At 41.4% G+C, this 21,930-nt stretch overlaps 1 protein-coding gene across 2 annotated transcripts in view; it reads right to left on the minus strand.

Annotated features, from left to right (window-relative positions):
* Positions 1-9,578: 9,578 nt before the first annotated feature.
* APP (amyloid beta precursor protein) overlaps positions 9,579-21,930 on the minus strand; it is a 153,951-nt gene continuing 141,599 nt past the window's right edge. For both annotated transcript variants that reach the window (XM_072138596.1, XM_072138597.1), the window contains 5 exons: positions 20,911-21,132; positions 19,198-19,251; positions 13,927-14,009; positions 12,880-13,026; positions 9,579-10,872 (listed from right to left, as the gene is read on the minus strand). In XM_072138596.1, the coding sequence (XP_071994697.1) occupies positions 10,771-10,872; positions 12,880-13,026; positions 13,927-14,009; positions 19,198-19,251; positions 20,911-21,132 (608 nt within the window). In that variant the 3' untranslated portion in view covers positions 9,579-10,770. The remainder of the gene's footprint in view (positions 10,873-12,879; positions 13,027-13,926; positions 14,010-19,197; positions 19,252-20,910; positions 21,133-21,930) is intronic.

Below are 21,930 nucleotides of genomic sequence, written 5' to 3' on the forward strand. Positions count from 1 at the left end.
TTATATCTCCTCCGCTTCTGCTGACAGATGATTATCATAAAGATTAATGTTATAGACTCAGCCATTGAAATACACAAGTATCTGGGAACAAGGCCCGATGTCCCTGCCAGGCAGAGCAGATTTGTCACGCCACAACCCTCAACAAACAGGCCGAGCTCTAAGTTCATTTATCAAGGAGACGTCGACTTTCGATCTTATCAGAGAGGCAACTGCTTCCCTCCTCCGCATCCCGCCATTAAAATCTGATTATATTCTCTTTTCTCAGTCCCACAAATCACCCACGTAGCATATTTTGGCAGGTAAATCAGGACCGGGGTATTATACATTATTACGGTGTATCAGTTTGACAATTTTTGAGAATTCTTGTGAATATTTAAGACTTTTATAACGGGACACGTAGTCTGGGCTCGAGCATCTGCCGTCTACACATATAAGAGACACAATTGCGAGGATTATATCTCTTCTGATATCATTGGGTTGTCATTGAAAGCCCAGAGGACTGTCTTCAAGGACGCAGTCAGACCTGAGCAATCAAATCTAGATAACATTTCATGAATGAAGTCTTCCCGCTCCCATGTCACCCCACAAGTTCAATCAGAAATGTCAACAATGTCAATGTAGCGAGTCTGCGTGAGGCTTAGAAACCATAACCCATTATTGGTTCTGTCACATATTGGACTTCTGAGGCGTCAATTAATTTATAATGACTTCCCAGAGATTACACTGAGGTCCTCTTTGCATTGATTGAAGATATTGCTGCATGGAGATACATTTCATGTAAAATGATGGGAGCTGAGTTAAAAACTACGTGAAAAAGTTACGTGATTCTTATATGTCATCTACATCAGTCGGTACCGATACTCTTACCCTGCACATGATAGTACTGCTACTCCTATCATTCATATATAAAATCATCACAGTGTTTCAAATTCTATCCTGTTTAAATTGTCACAAAAACTCCTATCCTGTATATATGGACACAGTACTACTACTCCTATCCTGTATGTATGAGCACAGTACTACTACTCCTATCCTGTATATATGAGCACAGCACTACTACTCCTATCCTGTATGTATGTATGAGCACAGTACTACTACTCCTATCCTGTATGTATGAGCACAGTACTACTACTCCTATCCTGTATATATGAGCACAGCACTACTACTCCTATCCTGTATATATGAGCACAGTACTACTACTCCTATCCTGTATATGTTTGCACAGCCCCGATCATTACTATGACTGTGTATAATATTTGGCATTGGGGTCCTGCAGCGTAGAGTTACACCTCTGTGTATCACACTCGCCCTTAATCAAATGTTATTAAGAATCTTTCCGTCTCTTATTCCATAAGACTGAGACAAATCTTATTAGTGAAACTTCTTCATTAAAACGACTTCTCGATTTCTATAAATAATATCTTATTCCAACCTACAGGAGCACCGGGAGGAATAGCTAAGACTTCGAAGGATTAAGATGTTTAATGAAATGTGCAGATATTAGAATCTCTCATCTCTTCGCACTTCCATGTCTGCAGGTAACATGCAACAAAAATCCTAAATGTCCTGTCAAAACGACACAACATCCTTCAGTGTCATCATGTTCCAGAGATGAAATCTTCCAGGAAAAGTCTGACCTACAAGATGTCAACAGCTTGGGGTCATTGCTAAGATCAAAAAGACTTAAAGGAAACCCGTCACCTCTTTAACCACATTAAACTACCCTGCCCCCTCAGGTAGGGGATGAAATGTCCTTTCTGAAATCTCCTCTAATATGCTAAACTTGTCAAATTACCTATAAAAAACAGTTCTCTAGTCAAATGCAAATGAGCTGAGATGAGTCACTTTTTGCCTGAGATGAGCTATACTAAGATGCTGGGAGCAGGGGTGTAACTACAGGGGCAGCAGCCATAGCAGCTGCTATGGGGCTCACAGTGTCAGGGGGCCCTGTCATCTGGATTATTGGATGTGAATCTGCTGTATGTGTGTATTTGTGATGTGTGTATTCTGTATGTCTGTGTATATGATTCATGGGTGTATATGGTACTGTATGTATGTGTGTATAAGCTGTATGTATATATATATGGTGTATATAAAATAATAATTCCTTTATTCATATAGCGCACATAGATTCTGCAGCGGTACACAGAGCTTGTCAAATCAGTCCCTGTCCCCAATGGGGCTCACAAACTAATCAACCTACCAGTATGTTTTGGAGTGTGGGAGGAAACTGGAGGAAAAGGAGGAAACCCACGCAAACACGGAGAGAACATACAAACTCTTTGCAGATGTTGACTTGGATGGGACTTGAACCCAGGATGTGTAAGCTGCTGTTATTTATGTATTGTATTTAAAAAGTGTCTGCGCCAGTTTTGTTGCGGTTGCCCTGTATCCAACAGGACAGAAACAATGGAGCACATTTACTTACCCGGTCCATTCGCGATCCAGCGGCGCGTTCTCTGCGCTGGAATCGGGTCCGGCCTGGATTTATTAAGGCAGTTCCAGGTGGCGATGCTGCGCTGAAGTTCCCCGGAACGCCCTGGAATACACCGAGCCGGGCTGAGTGAAGGTAAGTGCAAGCTCCGCAACACATTTTTTGTTTTAAATGCGGCGGTTTTTCCGAATCCGTCGGGTTTTCGTTCGGCCACGCCCCCCGAATGGTGCAGACTTCCCGAGCAGTGCAGGGGGCGCCAGATTCATGAAGAACGTGCACCACAATTCGTGAATCTGGCGCCCCCTGCATTATACACAGGCAAACTGCAGGCAGCATCTCAGTATTGCTCATCTCAGGCAAAAAGTTAAAAAATTGTATACCTTATATTTAAAAGAATACTGGAAAAGATCTTTCATATGCAGATTATTTATTCATATATCTTTATATTATCCAGAGCTGTCTAATTTTTTGCTTCAGATCTCCAAATCCGCTACAAATGCCTCCTGCCTGCAGTCACGCCTACAAAGAAAGTAGACAAGTTAGGATTCTATATATATGGACCCTGGTTACAGGCTTCTGAGCTTCTGCTGCCTTTCAGTATCCCTAAAAAGCTGGATGGTTCATAATGAAGCTCAGAGCTGTATCAGTTGTGGGTTGTGAAATCCAGGACCTGATCAGTCAGCTGCTGGGGGCGGCGTCCTCGAGATGGCTGCTGCTCAGGTGACGCAGTGTGGGTTATACTTTCTTCTAGAAAAACACACGATCCGGCTTCAAGACATCAAGACCCACTTGTATTGTTAAAATATCCAGTATCACGGATAAATACAGTCACATGGAGTACATCAAGGTAAAAGAAAAATCTCCTACGCGTTTCGGGTAAGAGCTATACCCTTATTCATGGCTAACACGGTATATAAAAACCAGCTATACTTTCTTCTGTACCAGACTGTGCACCCCTGCCTGTCCCTGAAGTGCTGAGACTTGTGGTACACCAACATGTACCACTGCCTGTGACAGCACTGCTGAGTCTTGTGGTACACCTGCCTGTTACACGTTACTACTCAAGTCTATGAGCCTTGGCCTGATACGGAACTTCTGGTACTTGTAGTACTCCAGCTTGATTCCAGGTTACTTGAATATTGCCAGCATCTGGAACTCTGAACCCAACCAGTGTCTGGAACCCTGTATTCTGCCGGAGCCAATAACCCTGTAACCCAATGTGAACTGTGGCTTATGTCCTGACCTAATCTGGAACCCAGTTGTCCATACTTGATTCAGTATCCTGTAACCCAGTGTGAACTGTGCCCTGTATAAAGTCCTGCATAACCCCAGCTAGGGCCACAGACCTGTGTTCCCCTGAATCAGCCTGGAACTATGCGTACATTGTACTGTGTATCTGGTCCCTTTAATCCGTCTGTGTTTCCGCTTATTTGCCTTGACAAAATAAATGTGTCTCCTAAACCATGACAGCAACATTCATATTTTTTACTCCTGCCATAAAATGTTTACTTTGTGCTCTACTTTTCCAAAAAGTGGACAAGGCTTCCGACTACACGTCAGATTTATGAAGAAATTGCACCAATAACTGGCAGAAATAGTTAATAATAGTTAATAACTCGTCTCTTGGAGATCAAGGCTGGTGTAGGAAGCTGCTGTGTTTTTCAACCTCCCCACTGTGTTAAAAACTAGTGTTATACATGAACAGTATGCAGAATGCTCCTTGGCTCCCCCTAGTGGTGACTGTAAACAACATATTTTCTTTGCATATGTGTATCGAAAAATTGTCCTATATCTCTCCAGGTCCCTAAAACATGTTCTCTCTACTTGCATGAACTGCAGTACCAGACGCTTCTTAATGACAGGAGAGGCGCTATTTCTGGAAGGGGGGAAATAAATCAGCTTTTTTTTTATAACTAATAAATAATTTTGGTAATTTGGTGCTTCCTGTTCTTACAACTGTACAGATGCCATTGGATAGAATATATTCACTGATGGACGTACAGGGCTGGCTCAGGCGGAGAAAACTTCTTTTTAATAAAGAGAAAAGGGTTTCTATATCAATTTCAGCCCAATTTATGTACCTTGAACCGCACTTTACCGCAGCGGCGTCTGTCTAATTCATGCTCACTTTATTGCCTCCATTAATATAGAAATCCTTGTGTTATAGCAGTTTGTGAAGGTGGAGAGAAAATTGCCTGCCATAAAATAAGCTTTGCTGCAAACACGTTACTTTTCACATCAAGTATTGTCATTGCCGGTCACCGGGGACAGGAGTAAAATGAAGTTTAGATAAATCAGTTATGTGAAGGATAATGGAGGCTTGATATGTAAGGAAGCATTGGAATATCTAAGAACAAACCTAGTCGCTGCTCATTATACAGAAGTAGGGATGAGCGGACTCGTTGAAATCGTTAAAACCGAATTTCAAAAAGCTGTCCAGGTTCGGTTACCGAATCTAGACCCTAACCAGTAATGCCTGTGATCAGTGCCGGCACCAATCAGAAGTTTAAACTGTTTAAATGCCAATGGCGTCTAAATTACCCAGGGGCATGCGCGCATTGGCACTAATCGGGCACTAAAAGAGATGTCAGGGCTCAGGGTCTTTGAACCCCCGGACCACCGCGGATGATGACTTTAGCCGACACCTGGGTCCAGAATCTAAGTGGCACCCTGTCTTCATCAGAGCCCCCCGCAAAGTGGGATGGACTTGCTGTGGCGTGGTGCCACCTGGTCGTTCCACAGGTGCGACTAGCACACGGTGGCAGCCAAGGTTGCGGTACAAACTCACAGTCCAGGTTTGAGGTCGGGGACAGGCAGATAGTCAGGGCTGGCAGCAAAAGTGCAGAAACAGGGTCAGGTCCGGGGTCACAATGGAAAGCTTTCTCACAGGCAAAATAGCTCTAAGATCTGGCAGGGATTGATGGGAGCAGCCGGCCTTTATGGAAAACCCGGAAATGGGCAGTGCCAATAAGCAGTGCGCTGGCCCTTTAAATCTTCGAGGGTTCACCAAAAATTGTAAAAATCTCTATAGTGATGTAGACAGAACAGTTAATGGAGGGTCGTCTCTTCCGACGACGTCAACAAGGAGCGACAATCCTCCACGAAAGGGCCCATCACTAGTCTTATGTTCCTACACTTCCAGTCAAGGTCCTTTTCCAGCTGAATAGTGAGGACGAAGAGATGAAAGTCATTGCCATAGATCAGTGATGGGTAACCTTTTGAGCTTGGCGTGTCAAAATTCGCCAAAAAACCAAGCATAACTCGGGTGGTGTGTCACCTTGACAAAAAAACATAATTTTGTCATATTTATAGTTTAAATAACAAATATGTATACTATTTAACTTCTAGGGTACTTTAACCGTAGGTTGTCTGATTGATCCTACCATGTACTGCCATACTACAGTATGGCAGTATATGGGGATTTTCCCAATCATCTATTACTATGTGCAAATCGCACATTGTAATAGATCGGTTACAATCAGACAGGTGGAAATGCTTAGTAACCTGTGAACTTTCTGTCATGAACACACAAGACCTGATGACTGTCTTCTATCATACAGTGCACTCACCTTACTTACTATATGATGAGAGTGGTTGTCCTCCCTTGCCCCTGCTATGGAGATGGTCAGTGTAGAGGTGGCAGCTGCGGGGACATCACACAAGGCAGCAGCAATGTGACCTCTGACTGTGCTGCCATCTTCCCCCACCACAACTATCAGGAGCTGCAGAGGAGCCTCCTGGGTGTATGGCCAGGTCACCTCTCCTGCTGTGCCCCATGCTGATATCTGTGCTGACTGGAGACACTAGGCACAGCTCACACATGGGGAGGGGCCGGCCCGGGGGGGGGGGGGTGCTGGAAGCTCAGTGCAATCTCTCAGCCTCCTGGCTACTGCACCTGGTCATGTAGGATGAAACTTAACTCTCAGGCAGTCGCTTGTCATCACTGACACACGTGTCATAGGTTAGCCATCACTGTCATAGATCCAAAGTTGTTCATCTGGTGATTGTTAAACAAGGACTCAAGGACCTTTTGGACTCCATCATTGGTGAAGCCAATGTAGCAGGTGAAACGATTCAACACAATTCATTTTCCTCTAAGAGCAAGATCTACCAACATCAATATCATTGACTTCCTGTACTGTATGAGGTGCGGTGACTATATGATTGGGTATACGCTGATGAAGGACATCAGAAAATGTTACATTCACAACAATAACAGTGGAATACATTGATTTCTTCTGCCTCGATACAGATTGACTCGCGAGAAGGAGCTTGAGGAACTCGTCTACTCAACAGTAACTGTGAAACTCTGCACAACCAATATCGATCGCGGAGGCTACAACTGTGAAAGGCATCAGCTTCTGTTGGTGTTAGGAGTGAATAACATCGATCAGTCGCAAAGAATAATCAATAATATAGATTGGCTCCTTGGTAAAGACCTGTGGCAGAAGTCTACTCGATCTGAATGATTACTCAATCGATCCTCTAGAACCGACTTTAAAAATCGATCCAGGAAATTAGCATTGAGAGGAAAAAAATCTCTGACTAAATACAGAACTATTTACAACAAACTCAGGATATAAGGGGTTGTCCAAATGTGTATTAAAAATAATTACAAAGGAACCTTAATTCTGAATATTGGAGCTTTGACCCATTTCAGATCCCAGCTTTTTTTTTTGTTGGTGATAAGATTGATAGGAGTGAACGGTCTTTCTCAGTTCAGCAAGTTCTCAGAACATGGAGTAAATGGAAGCTTCCGGCTTATATCATAGAAAAGGATCCACTCTTTGGACCATAAGAAATAGTCCAAACATTTAGGCAATGGTGTAGTATTAGAAGTAGATAGGTAACGCCCTGGATCATAGGAGCATTGACCTTTGTACAATTGTGAATATTTGACTATTTCCTCTATACCACTGGTGGCAAACCTATGGCACGGGTGCCAGAGGTGGCACTCAGAGCCCATTCTGTGGGCACCCAGGCCTTCACCCCAACACAGAATTTGCTAGACGTGACTTAAGGCTTCCTCCTGTAGTCCAAGACAGCCATGGACATGCTCCGCTCTGCTATTTTAAAACGACTGGCTGCCAGGACTACAGGAGAAGCGAGAAGGTGTGGACAGAGATGGATCGTTGAAGCTCCTGCTTTGGGTTCCCCGATTCTTCCTCTTCAGGGAACCCTGGAGGGAAGCTATAATCCAAATTTCTCCATCTTCTGTCTATTGTATTGTTGTCCTCAGGACACCAATACGATTGAAACTTGTGATACAGCTGGGATCAATAGGTTACTGCTTAAATTGTCATGTTGGCACTTTGTGACATAAAAGTAGGTTTTGGTTGTAGGTTGGGCACTCTGTCTCTAAAAGGTTCGCCATCACTGCCCTATACGAACTCAGCACTTCTTACATTATTTTAAATCAGGAGTTAACTTGCATTAATCTATAGTGTTTTGTTATATACATTCTATTAGTACTGTTTCTGTATAGATGTGTAAAAAGGGTTAATGAACACAGACATTTCTAACTGCATACTGTAATTTTCCAGCTATAGTAGAAATTGTTTTGCAGGAGAAAAACTGAGTTGTTTACCAGAAAAGCTTGACCGCTAGAATGACAGGCAGTGTCTGGAAAGTTGTTTAGCACTTTAGAACCGTTCCCGCCATAGAATATTATGGGGACACAAAGTAAGTCTATAGGAGAATGCTTTGTCATTGTTTGTGCTGATGTAGAAGATCTATAAAAGAGAACAGTCCCAGCCCCTTGATTTAGGGAACAACTAGCAGAAGAAGCTGGGACAGGGATACTCTGCCAGTGACCTAGGGCTCCTAACCTTCTGAGAAAGAGTCCTCACTATAGAACACTTCTGCCAGGGAGGAGATTGGATAAGTCAGACCTTTGATTTGCTTGTACTGCACCCGAATTTCCTCAGTAAAGAAGGAAAATATTCATTGCAGACCTGGACTCTCTAGACTTTACCATTGGGGTGCACCTCGTCTTACCATCCCTTACAGATAGCAGCTACATGTGGTGACACCTCCACGGTGCCTGGGGGACCCATCCCGAGCACTAAACAAAGTTTCAATAATTTACATGTGGACAACAAACAAGGAACTTGTGATTTTGATGGACATCCCCTCTAAAAGAACTATACATGGTCACATACTAAGGCTCAACTTGTAGCTCCTAGGCCCCAATGCAATTCTTGCAACAATGCACCAAATAATATTGGTGTTATCCTAGTTAAGAGGGAACCTTCAAACCACTCAGTCATTAGGTCCTGGCTGTATCTGGTATACTTCTCACATATCCTTATAGTGCTGGTTCATGCAATTGTCATTGAACAGCTCCAGCTGAACCAGGCCATAGTTATCACATGATGGGACTCCAGGGACAGGCAACCCACCAATGTGTCTCCCAATGATCCTGAATGGAAGATGTTGGCGAGTTTAGGATTGAGCAATCCTTTTGTGATTGGGGAAGTACCAGTAAGCCATCTCTAGATGAGTTTGGCAGCAGATTCCAGTTTCCCTATTCCCATTTGATTGAGATGGTTCTCAGTGGTTGGGACACTCTGTAAACTTTGATGTAGACTTGGATGTTTCGTCTCAAGTCACAATAACTTCTGATCATTCAGGGGCATCTGCATACAATTTGTTTGTGCAGTTTCCTCTGGGTATTCCGCTATTCTCTCACGCTTCGTAGTTTGGGGTTAATTGGTAACCTCTAAAATATTCCTAACTGTATGTCAGAGATAAAGAAGCTGAACTTTCTTTTTGGTCACAAAAAATTGTGCTTGAAATACTCATTAAAGGAAATCAACCATTTGAAAAAAAAAAAAAAAAAAAAATTACTCATCTCTGCTCCTCTTGATGTTGATCCCAGCGCTGTCAGTCGCTAGTCCTGACACGCAGGGATAACCTATACAACTATATAGGGATAACAAGACAACTATAATTAGCAGCACGGAGCATGGGGACAAGATGTCCGGTGCTCCGGGCTGCTAATTATGCAGGTTCCCGCACCTCCCGCTTTCATGTTGGGAGCATGAATTCACACCCCACACCCCTGTTGAGTTGCAGACACACCGATATATATGTTCTCTTACAGCCATAAGCAGAGCGCAGAAATAAGACCCCGCACACCAAGTCCGATTTTTTTTAAATTTATTTATGTAACACAGTGTAGAAAGCTATCAGTTCATAAGCAATGATTCTGTACAATCATCCAGCAGAAAGTTGTCATTAAAGAATCTCTGCTAATTTTGTCGACCAGCAGGGCACTTTTTTTTACATTTTCTAAAAAAAAGTGCTTTTGAATTATCAGAGACACACGAAACCCCAAAAAACAAAAAAAAAAAAACTAGAGGGAACTGCAACACATTGTGTCACAGGCACATCCAGCACTGACAAGGGGGTTAAAGCTTAAAAGTTACATGGAAAAAAAAAAAGAAAAAAAAAAATCTTTATATATATATTTTTTTCTGTTTGATTCTGCGATTCCTAAAGTGTGCACATAAAACAGGCACAAAAAAACAAATGTATATATGTGTGTGTGTGTTTTTTTTTTCTCCATAATTTTCTACATCACTAAAACACGGCAGAACAATCTGTACAATAACACAGTAGAGAGGAAAGAAGAAAAAATGTTTTTAAAGGAATTAAAAAAAAATGAAAAATGGAAATTTTTTTGGAAAAAATAAAAATAAAATAAAAAATTCGATTTTTTAATCCTTTTAAAATGCATAGCGGAAGTGGTAAAAACAAAAAAATGTACTAGGCCAAAGAAGCAGCATAAAACCTCACATACACATAATGCATCCCCAATCGTTTTTTGTAAAGCGGTTTTTTTCACCCCGGACTTAAATTTTTTTAAATTTTTTTTTGTCACAACTCACAAGAATAATATACAACCTGTTTAAAGATCTAACATGATAAATAAGGGCGAGGCAACTACTCATGCACTAGTCTTAAGACGGCTAAACTCTTTACAGTACACAAAAAACATTCATTTGAATAATGTCATGGAAAGACTGAAATGTTAAGAGAATACATTACTGACCTTAGTTTATTAGTTCAAGCATCTACTTGTGTTACAGCACAGCTGTCAAAAGGCGAAAGATGAGGAAATCATAAAACAGTGGTGAATTATTACGCTTTTTTTTTTTTTTAGATTTTTGTTGTTTTTTTTTTTTAATTATTATTATTCTCTCAACATGATCTTTTTTTTTTTCTCGTTTTTTTTTTTTTCTGGTTCTATATTTATATATGTATATAGCGGAACACCGATGGGCAGTGGAGCAATCATTTGCTGTCCGAGACGAGAGGCTGCTGTGGTGTTCTTAATTCTGCATCTGTTCGAAGAACTTGTACGTGGGGTTCTCGTAGCCGTTTTGTTGCATCTTGGTCAGGTGACGTTCTTCGGGGGTCACGGCGGCGTCGACCTGGAGGATGGAAAAAGAACAGAGGTTAAGATTCTTGTTCTACACTTTTTGAACCATGTTTTGGTTGGAACCATTCTACGCTAGGATGGCCCCGAAGACAGAACTTCCTGTAATCCTATTTATATAACCATCATCCATTTTATTACATGATGTCACACTGTAGAACATGTCATCACTGCTTGCTGGGGATCCTACCCCTTTGACTTCCAGTGCTCTTGAGAATGATGGGATCAGACAATCTCACGTGATTTAAAAGGAAACCTACCATCTCGGATCTATCTATTAAAGAGGTTATCGGGGTTTAAAAAATTTCTTATGTCCGGGCTGGGGAGGGCTATTTAAACACAATAAACATGTACTTACCTCCTCCGGTGCTGCCGATGTCCCGCGCCGCGGCCGGTCCTCTCCGTTCGCCGGTTTCAGTACAAGGGCGCACAGGGAGCTTCCGGCCGGCCGGGTGCTCCCATGCGCACCATCTCCCAGCACTTACAACGCTGAGAGATAGGGACGGATGGGAGGAGCCGTCCACATCGCGGACCGGAAGCTCCCTGTGCGTGGCTTCCGTGCCCCTGTAAACAAACAGGGGCACGGATCGAAGGGACCGCGGCGGGGGACATCGGCAGCGCCGGAGGAGGTAAGTACATGTTTATTATGTTTAACTAGCCCTCCCCAGCCCGGCCATAAAAAATTTTTTAAACCCGGATAACCCCTTTAAGGTAGATCCGGTGGCAGGTTCAACTAATGAATGACATGGGAGCCCTTTTTAGGGCTAATCCTTGAGTGGCCTATAACTTTATAAATCTTTAATCACCTAATATACAAATTTCTGAAAGAGGCTACTGGGGCGTGGAGTAGCTGTAGCTGAAGCTACACGGCGCAGCAACTCCCCTAGTAGCCTCATTGGATCCTCCTACTCTGAGATCTTCAGCGTGCAGCTACCATGGGATGTCAGAGGAAGTAACGACCCATTGACCATGGAGATCACCGATTGGCTAAGGTGGATCCTGTGACTCCCTGGCACCTCCAGTTGGGCACAAGTACTGAAGAACAGTAAAGACGCAAAGACCGGAAAATAATCCAAAGACCGGAAGTTCCAGCTGCTTTAGGGTTTGAGATGAGGAAGCTTTAGGATTGGTTAGAGGTCTTTGTTCCATCTTTGACTTGATGCCACCTGACCTCCTATCCATGTAAAGGAAACTATTCACTTTTACAGAATTTTAGGGAAAAACTACATGACTTTCTGCGCATCTCTTTTGCCTCTACAACAAATAGATGCAACACTTCTGACACCTAAGACCAAAGGACACATGTTCAACGTATCTCCAGTAACTCTGCTCTATAAGAAAAATAATCAAAAAGTGTACTAAAACCGGATTTAGTGTTAAATTTTGTCAATATAGTTCTATATCGGATAATAATAATTCCTTTATTTATATAACGCACACAGATTCCGCATCGCTACACAGAGCTCTCTAAATCAGTCCCTGTCCCCAATGGGGCTCACAATCCACCTACCAGTATATTTTGAAGTGTGGGAGGAAACCAGAAGAACCCGGAGGAAACCCATGCAAACACGGAGAGATCATACTCTCTTTGCAGATGTTGACCTGGATGGGGCTTGAACCCAGACCCTGGCTCTTGTGCTACCCACTGAGCCACTATGCTACCCTATTTTTTAATAAAATTGAGAGCGCCCCGATCATATGACCACTTCTATCGGGCAGAACAATGTGGCAGTAGGTTTCTGTAGGTACCACTACGACATTTATGTAACATGGAGAATTATGTTATGGAAAATCCCTTTAAAATCTTGCAAACTGAAAGGGATGACTTTTCTAAAGGAAGACCAGACAGATACTCGTCTCGCATCCCTACAGTTATGCCAGAGATGATTTCCATGATGAGTCGATGCCGTTTGACAATGAAATGTGAAGACAGATTTCCCCGTTAGCTGCCGAGATGCATAAAACAAGGCGATGGACAGGGTCACAATTCATCAGCGCTCACCTCTACTACCCCGTGATGGATAGATGTGTACTGCTTCTTCTTCAGCATCACCAGGGTGATCACTATAACAGTCGCTATGACAACACCGCCGACCATTAGACCGATAATTGCCCCTTTGTTTGAGCCGACTTCTTCTGCAAAGAAAACCTGGAATAAGACACAGAATTATTCGGATTACAGTAAAAACCAGAATATATTTAGGTATATAAACACATACACAGCACCGATCACACTGTTATTATATGCATACATTAGCCACGTGACTGCCCCCTATAGCCAATACATCAACCAATAGACAGTCGTTCTTCCTTCTTAACCAAAATATTCCAAACTGGCCAAACCAAGATGCTGCCGATGGAGGTCTCCAATAGTAGGTGTTTTACACATCATTTGGGTGCTGTACCTGTCGGCTGTACCCTTTTTGCAGGATATGACCAACATAAACAGTGGCCCTAATATAACAAGGAGTATATGTCCAACGCCCCCCCCCCCCCCGATTTGTGTCGCGTGAAAGTCGGCGCCGATGCACCAAAATCCCCTGTTAAATACGGCGCAAATAGTCAGAAAACCCGACGGAAATGCGGTCCCCGGACCCTTAGTAAATGTGCCCCAATGTTTCGTAAATGTTTTCCTTGACATTTGGTATAAGAACTTTCACGTTTTTCTTTCCTTTGCCCTTTGGCTTTATGGTTCATCCATAAGATTCAGGGCGAATAGATAAATCTGTTTTCTAGTCATAAGATACTTAAAGGGACCAGAGCAAAAATGTAGTGGGAGGCGGGAGCTTGGAACTTTTTGTCTAGAAGGTAACTTGTCATGTTGTACATATAGTTGTCTGATGTGTGGGAAGAAAAAACACAACTATTGATTGATTATTTTGTAAAAATTTCAAAAATTGGTTCCAAAAAAAAAAACAAAACTCCAAAACATGATGCCAGTTTGGCTTCAATAACTTTTGTAATATTCCTGTAAATTCTATGTATTTTGCTCTTATTTCCTGACTATGTTATTAATAAATCCTGGAGGAGAGAACTTTTATTGGCTCACCAGTTTCTGGTGGTGGACTTCATAGCCGGCGTCCATCTTCATTTCAGAAATTTCTTCAGTCTTAATGTTGGTGAGGCCTGACCCTGTATTAGAAAAGAGAAAACTTACAGTAAAATGTAGAAAATTACCCTAAAAGACTCTGCGGCCCATGAATGAAGTGTCCACATGGCTTGTGATAACGAGAAATGGAAAAGGGAAAATGTAAACAAACTGGAATTTACGGATGACATATTAGGAAAATCTCTTGTAGACTGTAAAGTACACACATACATATATACATATACACACACATATACATATATATACATATACACATATATATATATATATACACATATATATATATATATATATACACATATATATATATATATATATATATACACATATATATATATATATATATACACACATATATATATATATATATATATATATATATATATACACATATATATATATATATATATACACATATATATATATATATATATATATACACACATATATATATATATATATATATATTTTATTAACTCCCAGACATTTCATATACAAAAATCTTTTGTTTCTTTGTGCAATCCCTCCAGTTAGAGGTGGTCGTATCCAAGGACAAAGTCTTGTTTGTAAGGGACCATAAGACTACATTTATGGGAAATTATCTTAACACGGGTAAATTTTTTTTAATAACATCCAATTGAAGAAATGTTTATCTATGGCAGATTAATGAAACTGAATGTGAATGCCCAGACGAGAAACCTGAACAATCCAGACGTATCTAGTTTTTTCTATGATGGCGTCCTCATACATAAACAATAGCGCCGAGCCATCCATCCAGCAGTCTATGTGTATGACGGATTCCTAGCATCAATAATACGCTCACAGCCATGCGCGGTCCTCTACAGGTCACTTAAAGGTAAGGTGTCACTCAGAAAACTGACACAGCACAGCACAGGGCGGCTTTGATAATGGAAAGTGTTTTCTTCCTGTGTTTGAGAGCATTCGTTGTCAACACAAATCTATTATCACGTCCCTTCATTTACCCGGGGAAACGAACCATGAATTTGGCAGGCTTAGATAGACGAGCGGTGCATATGCTGGAACAGTGGGTGGGGGGATGGTTGGGGGGGGGGGGTTGTGCTTACTGGAATGGACAGACCCGGATCCTTCATTGTATTGTGTTTGGGCTCCATCATTAACAACAAGAGCAGATGGCACCCAAACACCTATTGTACCCGCTCAGCACTTCACTACATCACATAACACAGCTAGAACGGCAGCAACAAAGTGATGATACAGTTTTGTAACAGTTCCCTGTATGGAAATTCTAAAAAAATTTAACATATTAATCTTTTATTTAACACCACAGAATCCTAAATTATTGCGATCAAGTCAACCGAACACAATAATCTATGATTTATAGTTTTGGCAGGTTTTACTGTGTAGACAGGGACAGCAGAGTCACTTCACTATTATTAGAGGGATGATATCAGTATTGCTGGAGGCTTACCTAAGGCTGGGATGGCAATATTATCCTCCGACAGTATGAATGATTTACTATTAATATATAAAAATAATGATCCCATGCAGTGAACACTGTACTGGGGTAAAAAAAAGGACCCAAAAAATTATTTTTTACCATTCTGCTACACATTTGGACCAAAAAAAAAAAAAGTGATCATAAAGTGATTTACTGTTAAATGGCATCAATAAAAGGTCAGCTGAAACCACAAAAAAACGACACCCCACAGCTTTGTACACCAAAGCAAAAAAGAATTTTTTTCCGAAGATTTACATTTTTTTTGAGTGTGAAAACATAATAAAAACTGAAAAAATTTGGTTTGCCCATAAGAGTTGGCGTCCGAGTTTGGCCGCGCTAGCTGGTGTCCCATTCGCCAATTGGAGCCATAGACAGCTGCTAGGGGTGTACAGCTTGACTGTACAGCCACAAATACAGCAATATGTCCGAGTCAAGTGGCAAATTTTAATGAATCTGCTCATCTCTAATCTCCAAGATCTTGAGAAATAAACGGGATGTGTCATTTCATCGCACAGTAAAAGTGGAATTTTTTCCGTAGTTTTCCATACATAGTGTAGTATATTTAATTTGGAACTAGGAATTAAAGTTTGCTAACCAAAAATAAGACCTCATATAAGTTCTGGGTTTTTAAGAAAAAAAAGACTTTAAAAATTATGCAAATGAGCCCTGGAGCCCCTCAGGCTCATTTGCATAATTTTTAAGCCCCTTTTTCTTAAAAACAAGGGCATAAGAATCTAAAAGAAGAGCAGATCCTGCCGGAGGGGGTGCACACCCGTATGTCAGTGTGCTTGGTATACAATCCTTGATCTGGTGATAGATGTCTTTTAAAGCAGTTTTCCAACATAAAAAAAAACCCTTTGTGTTCTAAATAAAAAAAGAATTTAAAAATATATGTATACAGGCGCTCCCCTGGAAATATATTTCCTTTAAAAGAAGTGGTGTGGAAACCATTTATATTAAACATGTCCATCAGTCTCTCTGAGTTGTACCAGCAGTAAAAAAAAAAAGCAAGAAAAAAAAGCATAGTACTGTATAAAAATCTCAATATAAAAAAAAATGCCGTTCTATAAGGAATCATTTACATTATAAAAAAATGATGCAGAATCTTTGCATTACGACATTATACCCACAATAAAGGGGGAAATTGCTCCGAGATCCAAAACTGAAATGGCAATTTTCAAGAATGGCGCTACATTAAAAAATTGTTCTGTTTACAAAAACCATTTCACACAAAAACCTTCGCATAAAATGGAAAAAAGAAAACTATAAAAGCAATACCGCGCTCCTCTTATGCCATTACCGCTGTCACAAAACAGGTTTTTCTTCTGCACAAATGCAGCTTTATTGCAGGTTGCATTCCCCTTGAGAGGATGGACACATCAGAGAGCGGTTTCAATAATCAGGTTTCCCCCCTGATGGCTGAATACTGCGAGGCATTAGCGGTGATGACAGTTTCATAAGGAAGCGCCTTTATACTGTCGGCAGTATAGTCTCCCATAAAATTATAAATATTCATAGAGGCTGCGAATGGCTCCTGGCAAAGGCGAGGAGGAATAAAACCCTACAGCGTGCATTCCCGGGATGGATAGTCTAGTACAGCCAATGTCATCGCATCTGGATACGGGATATAGTATATACACATTTCCACTGTGATCCTCCCACAATGTGGCACTTTTTGACTAATTGAAATCAATGCATAAATAATAAATGGGAGATGATATAATGGATGTTACCATCTATGGAGTGTGACTATACGGATAGTAATGCCATCAAGTCATCACGCTATGGAAGATGGAGGAGGTCATGACGTGGTGGAACAAGCAGGAGGACATAGCTGGGGGCCACTAGAAGAACACTGACGACGATGTGAGGCTATTAAGTCGCTGTTTACATTAGTTCCTTGGTTTTGGTTCATCTGAGATCCACTTCAAGTCTGTGTGGGAGTCCGATAAGGAAGAATATTGGGCTCTGAAGATCTAGCCCAAAGTGGTACAGACGGTCCCCTACTTAAGGACACCCGACTTACAGATGACCCATAGTTACAGACGGACCCCTCTGCTTACTCTGACCTTTGGTGAAGCTCTCTGGATGCTTTACTATAGTCCCAGACTGCAATAATAATCTTAAAATTGCTTTATTGATAATCCTTGGTCCCATTATAGCAAAAACTTTTGAAACTCCAATTGTCACTGGGGCAAAAAACAAAATTTGTCTGGATCTACAATTATAAAATATACAGTTTCGACTAACATACAAATTCAACTTAAGAACAAACCTTCGGATCCTATCTTGTACGTAACCCGGGGACTGTCTGTATTAAGATTATTGAGGCTGGAGGTGGTTAACGCAAAGGTTTTACGTAGAAGAGGCCAAGAATGTTACTTGAGAAGCTAAATTAAACTTCAGATTCAACTTATGTCTCTTAATCACTCTCTATAAAGAAGAGAAGACTAACCTGCTGCTCTCCTTTGATAATACAGGATCGGGGGAGCTAAAATACAACATGTCTGACCCTTTTTAGGTAAGGTGCACCACCACCATACTATGTTAGATGGTTGACTAGTTCTGCTGAGATTGGTGGGTCTCATTTTGAGCATCCACTATATAAGACCAAGATCTGACATTGTACAGAACATTAGAGATTTGTTATTAAAAAAAAGAGTGGTGGAGCGGCACCGTGTAGGTACGGTAGGGTGCAGGACTTTGCCAGGGGTCCGACAAAACCCCGTTAGTAGTAGCAGAGATCAATGGATGAAGCAGCACTCCGTAAAGGTAAAGTGAAAACTTTTATTCCACCGTGGATGCGAAGTTTCATCTTTTCTATAAATGCTTGAAAATGTCTTTATAGAAAAGACGAAACGTCGCATCCACGGTGGAATAAAAGTTTTCACTTTACCTTTACGGAGTGCTGCTTCATCCATTGATCTCTGCTAGAGGTTTGCTATTAGATAGTGGGGGCAACCTGTGGTGCTCCAAATTAGACTTAGATCTATTGGGTCTACCACTAGAAACGAACAGACCAGATGATCCCATTCATGTTCGGCCATGGCTAGTTGTTAGAGGCGTACAGTTGTCGAATCGGCTGTTTGCTCACCAAACCGGTAATGTGTCCCGGTCGTTTGACAAAACCCAACCAGTGTTTGCTCATAGCTATCCACCAGTTTAAGTGATACCTTGGGCCCACCCTTTATCAGTCCCTTGGACCCTTATATGTTGCCAAACGGGTTGTCTTCAGGTTGACCTCTGGGGTCCATTATTGATATAGCTTTTAGGCACACCAAAGGAGCAGGTTAGCATCTGAGTCCAACGAAGGATCATAGTGTGCACCAGTCTGTGCAACCTTAGTAGTACAATATAGTAGTAGAACATTTCACTTTGACCTGGACCTTCATACCAAGAATGAGAAACATTATACTCGACATAGATATAATGAATAATGGGAATAAAGGTTATGGTTCTATCAAGGAAATCGGTTTTTGATGTGATGTGGTTAAGAAGAACTTGATTGAACTGGTTGTGGTTGAAATTGATGGACATTTTTGAATGTCTTCTTTCAACCATATAAACTATGAACCATTATAAGTAATTCATGGAAAACCTCATTGCATATGACACAGACATGCTTTTGAAAACTTTCATAAAAAGACACTTATGTGATGCAAAGATGTATGACAGACATGCAAGCTTCCACCATGCTAAGGATTGAAAGTGGAAAGCAAAGCGTTATATACCTGGTCGTGTAGTGAGTCCTCTATCTGCGGCAGGGCGAGCATCAACTGGTTCAACTGGGAACGTGCAGCAAAAAATATATTAAAACAAAAAATAACAAAAAAGAGGAAAAGCAAATAAAAAGAACAATACATAATTTATTAAGTGGGAAGGATATAAAGAAGGGATTTTATATATATAATGGGTGAAATGCAACTTTGGTTAATGTGCCAGACAGACAGGACAAGGTGGCCTCACGTTCTGTTAAGAAAGTCACTTTTTTGATGGGTTATGATCGAATGGGGTCTAATCTGAGGACACTCAGTAGAAGAGCAAGAGGACACATTTCCAGGCCAATTTCACTTTAACCAGCTGGTGAAATATTCCTGAGGATGACCACCCTGATCCCAAGTGGATGGATTACCATAAAGGGGGTGTGCATAATTAAAAAATAAGGTTGTTTTTTTACCAAAAACTTAACCACACCAGGCTTCCTGTTGGTAGACTATCATGGTAAAATTATGGAAAGCCTCTGTAAGCATATATCAAGGGCAGTAGATTCGCCTTACTGATCCCCATCTGTTTCCATTCCACCACCAGACTCTATATCTTGGCCTTCAATGCCGACATCAAAACATACATCATATGTTGGTTAGGATATTGCAACTGGAGGCCAGTGTACAGAGACCATGGGGACCCAAAAAGCAGCAGAGGATCAGTACAACTTGTCAACAACTTTTAACTTTCCAAAAAGGAAATCAAAATCCATCATGAACCAGGGACATTACTCATAGATCCAGGCACAGTGACTGCGCTAATCCACTTATATTTCTTATCCATGGCCTCTTTCCTTCTAAAATCAACCTTAAAAATTATGCTAATGAGCCCAAGGGGCTACCCTAGCTCCTCTATGATCTGTTACACCCTTCCCCCCTGCTCCTTCAGCACTTGTGAGATGGAAATGGTAAGGAAGGAGGGGTGAGACAGAGAGAACAAGCTGTACAACCAGATCACAGGGGAGCTAGATTAGCTCCTCAGGCTCATTAGCATAATTGTAAAAGTTGATGGAAAACAAATATTAGAAGATTACTACAGTCACAGTGTCTGGATCTAATACTAAGAGTCCCTGGTTTATCATGATGGATTTTGATGGTAGATTTCCTTTAACTAAAATGTCTTTTTTTCTGATTGGAGCCATGACACCATATCCTAGAATTGGGGAGAAGCAAACCATGTCTGGAAGGCAAGTGAGGACTTTATTTCTCTTCAATTCTAGGATATGGTGTCATGGCCCCAGATCAAAAACGAAACCCTATCCTACCCTAACCCCTGTTTGACCTGGATTTACAGGTAGTTACACTTGTGCATTGAGCACGTCCATGATACAATGGAGTCTCAGAGATTGGGGGACTACATTAAAAGAGGTGCCACAACCTGTTGACCATAGTAGGTAGGCTGGAAGCTCTGTGAGATCTGTGCACCTCATGTCTATGGTACCTGCCTGAGGAATGGGGGAATGAAGGGTCAAATGGACTGGATGTTCTCATGCCTAACTCCTATGACCCCAAGTTGAGTGGTCTGAAAACCCTGCATCCCAAGCCCCCAACTCATTATTTTATGTATATACCTTCCATTAGGGTTACACCATGCAAAACACAAACAGCAGAAGACACACAGGAACATGCAAAGGTATGTACAATACACATGCAAATGTATCACTTGAGATTTCATCTTACCCTCATTCTCGGTGTTTGCAGGGACAGAGTCCACACCAAATGGATGCCAGGGCTGGAGATCATCTACATTGAACTCTCCATCCACTGGAAGAAGCTCTACTGTTGTTTTGGTCTCTGTCAGGGAGGGCATAAGGGCATCATTGCCGTAGCTGATCCTGGGTTCACTGACCATGTTGGACAACACATCATCAGAGTAGTTCTGCTCCTTCTGGAATAGCTCATCTAGAAAGCCAAAGAAACCAGAGGTTTAGTAGGTAAACACAGAATGTAATATTGACTATATTTTATTGGGACAACACTTCACCGCTTTCTTCTACTTTAGGATATTGAAATAATATTTTTGTTCTAAAAATGATTTGGTAAAATATGGCTAATATTAGCTTTAGGAATCCACCATTAATGTAACATCTAACCCAACGTAGGTTCACGATGCTCCAAGTCATCATCTGTACTAATGCTACTGCTGTACCGGCGCCACTCATTTCTGCAGAAGACTCAATAGCTAATTTTCCAGCATACAATGCACATTAATGAGAGCAGCAGAGAAGCTGTGAGAGCAGATTTCCTCTGGTAAATGAATTTTTTTCCTGCAGGAAACCCCTCAGAGACTCGGCAGACACCGGAGCCTGTAATGAGTCATGAAACTAATAAAGAGCCGGGGTCTGGGAAACCGGCAGGAAGTCTAATCACATCTGAATGTACACAAGTAAATGACACTAGATGTACGGAGAAGGCTCGGCCCGACACAAAATGCCCATGATACCGCACTTAGAATTGTAATAAAAAGTAAATAACTTTGTGTACGGGTGCCGGAGGGGGGTAATGTTCCAAAATATGAACCACGGGGTCAACAGATTCATTCTATGGCTTTGGGCTCCTGGGTAATGACTACGAAAAATGAAAATACAAAATAAGAGAACATAATGCACTGCCATATATTTCGGAAAAGATGCAATTATTACAGATTCGCTGGTAGACGCCACAATCCCAAAACTTTCTCACACGGCCTTTGACAACTTT

The sequence above is a fragment of the Engystomops pustulosus genome, chromosome 2 (genome assembly GCF_040894005.1).
Source record: "Engystomops pustulosus chromosome 2, aEngPut4.maternal, whole genome shotgun sequence".
Taxonomy (NCBI): domain Eukaryota; kingdom Metazoa; phylum Chordata; class Amphibia; order Anura; family Leptodactylidae; genus Engystomops; species Engystomops pustulosus.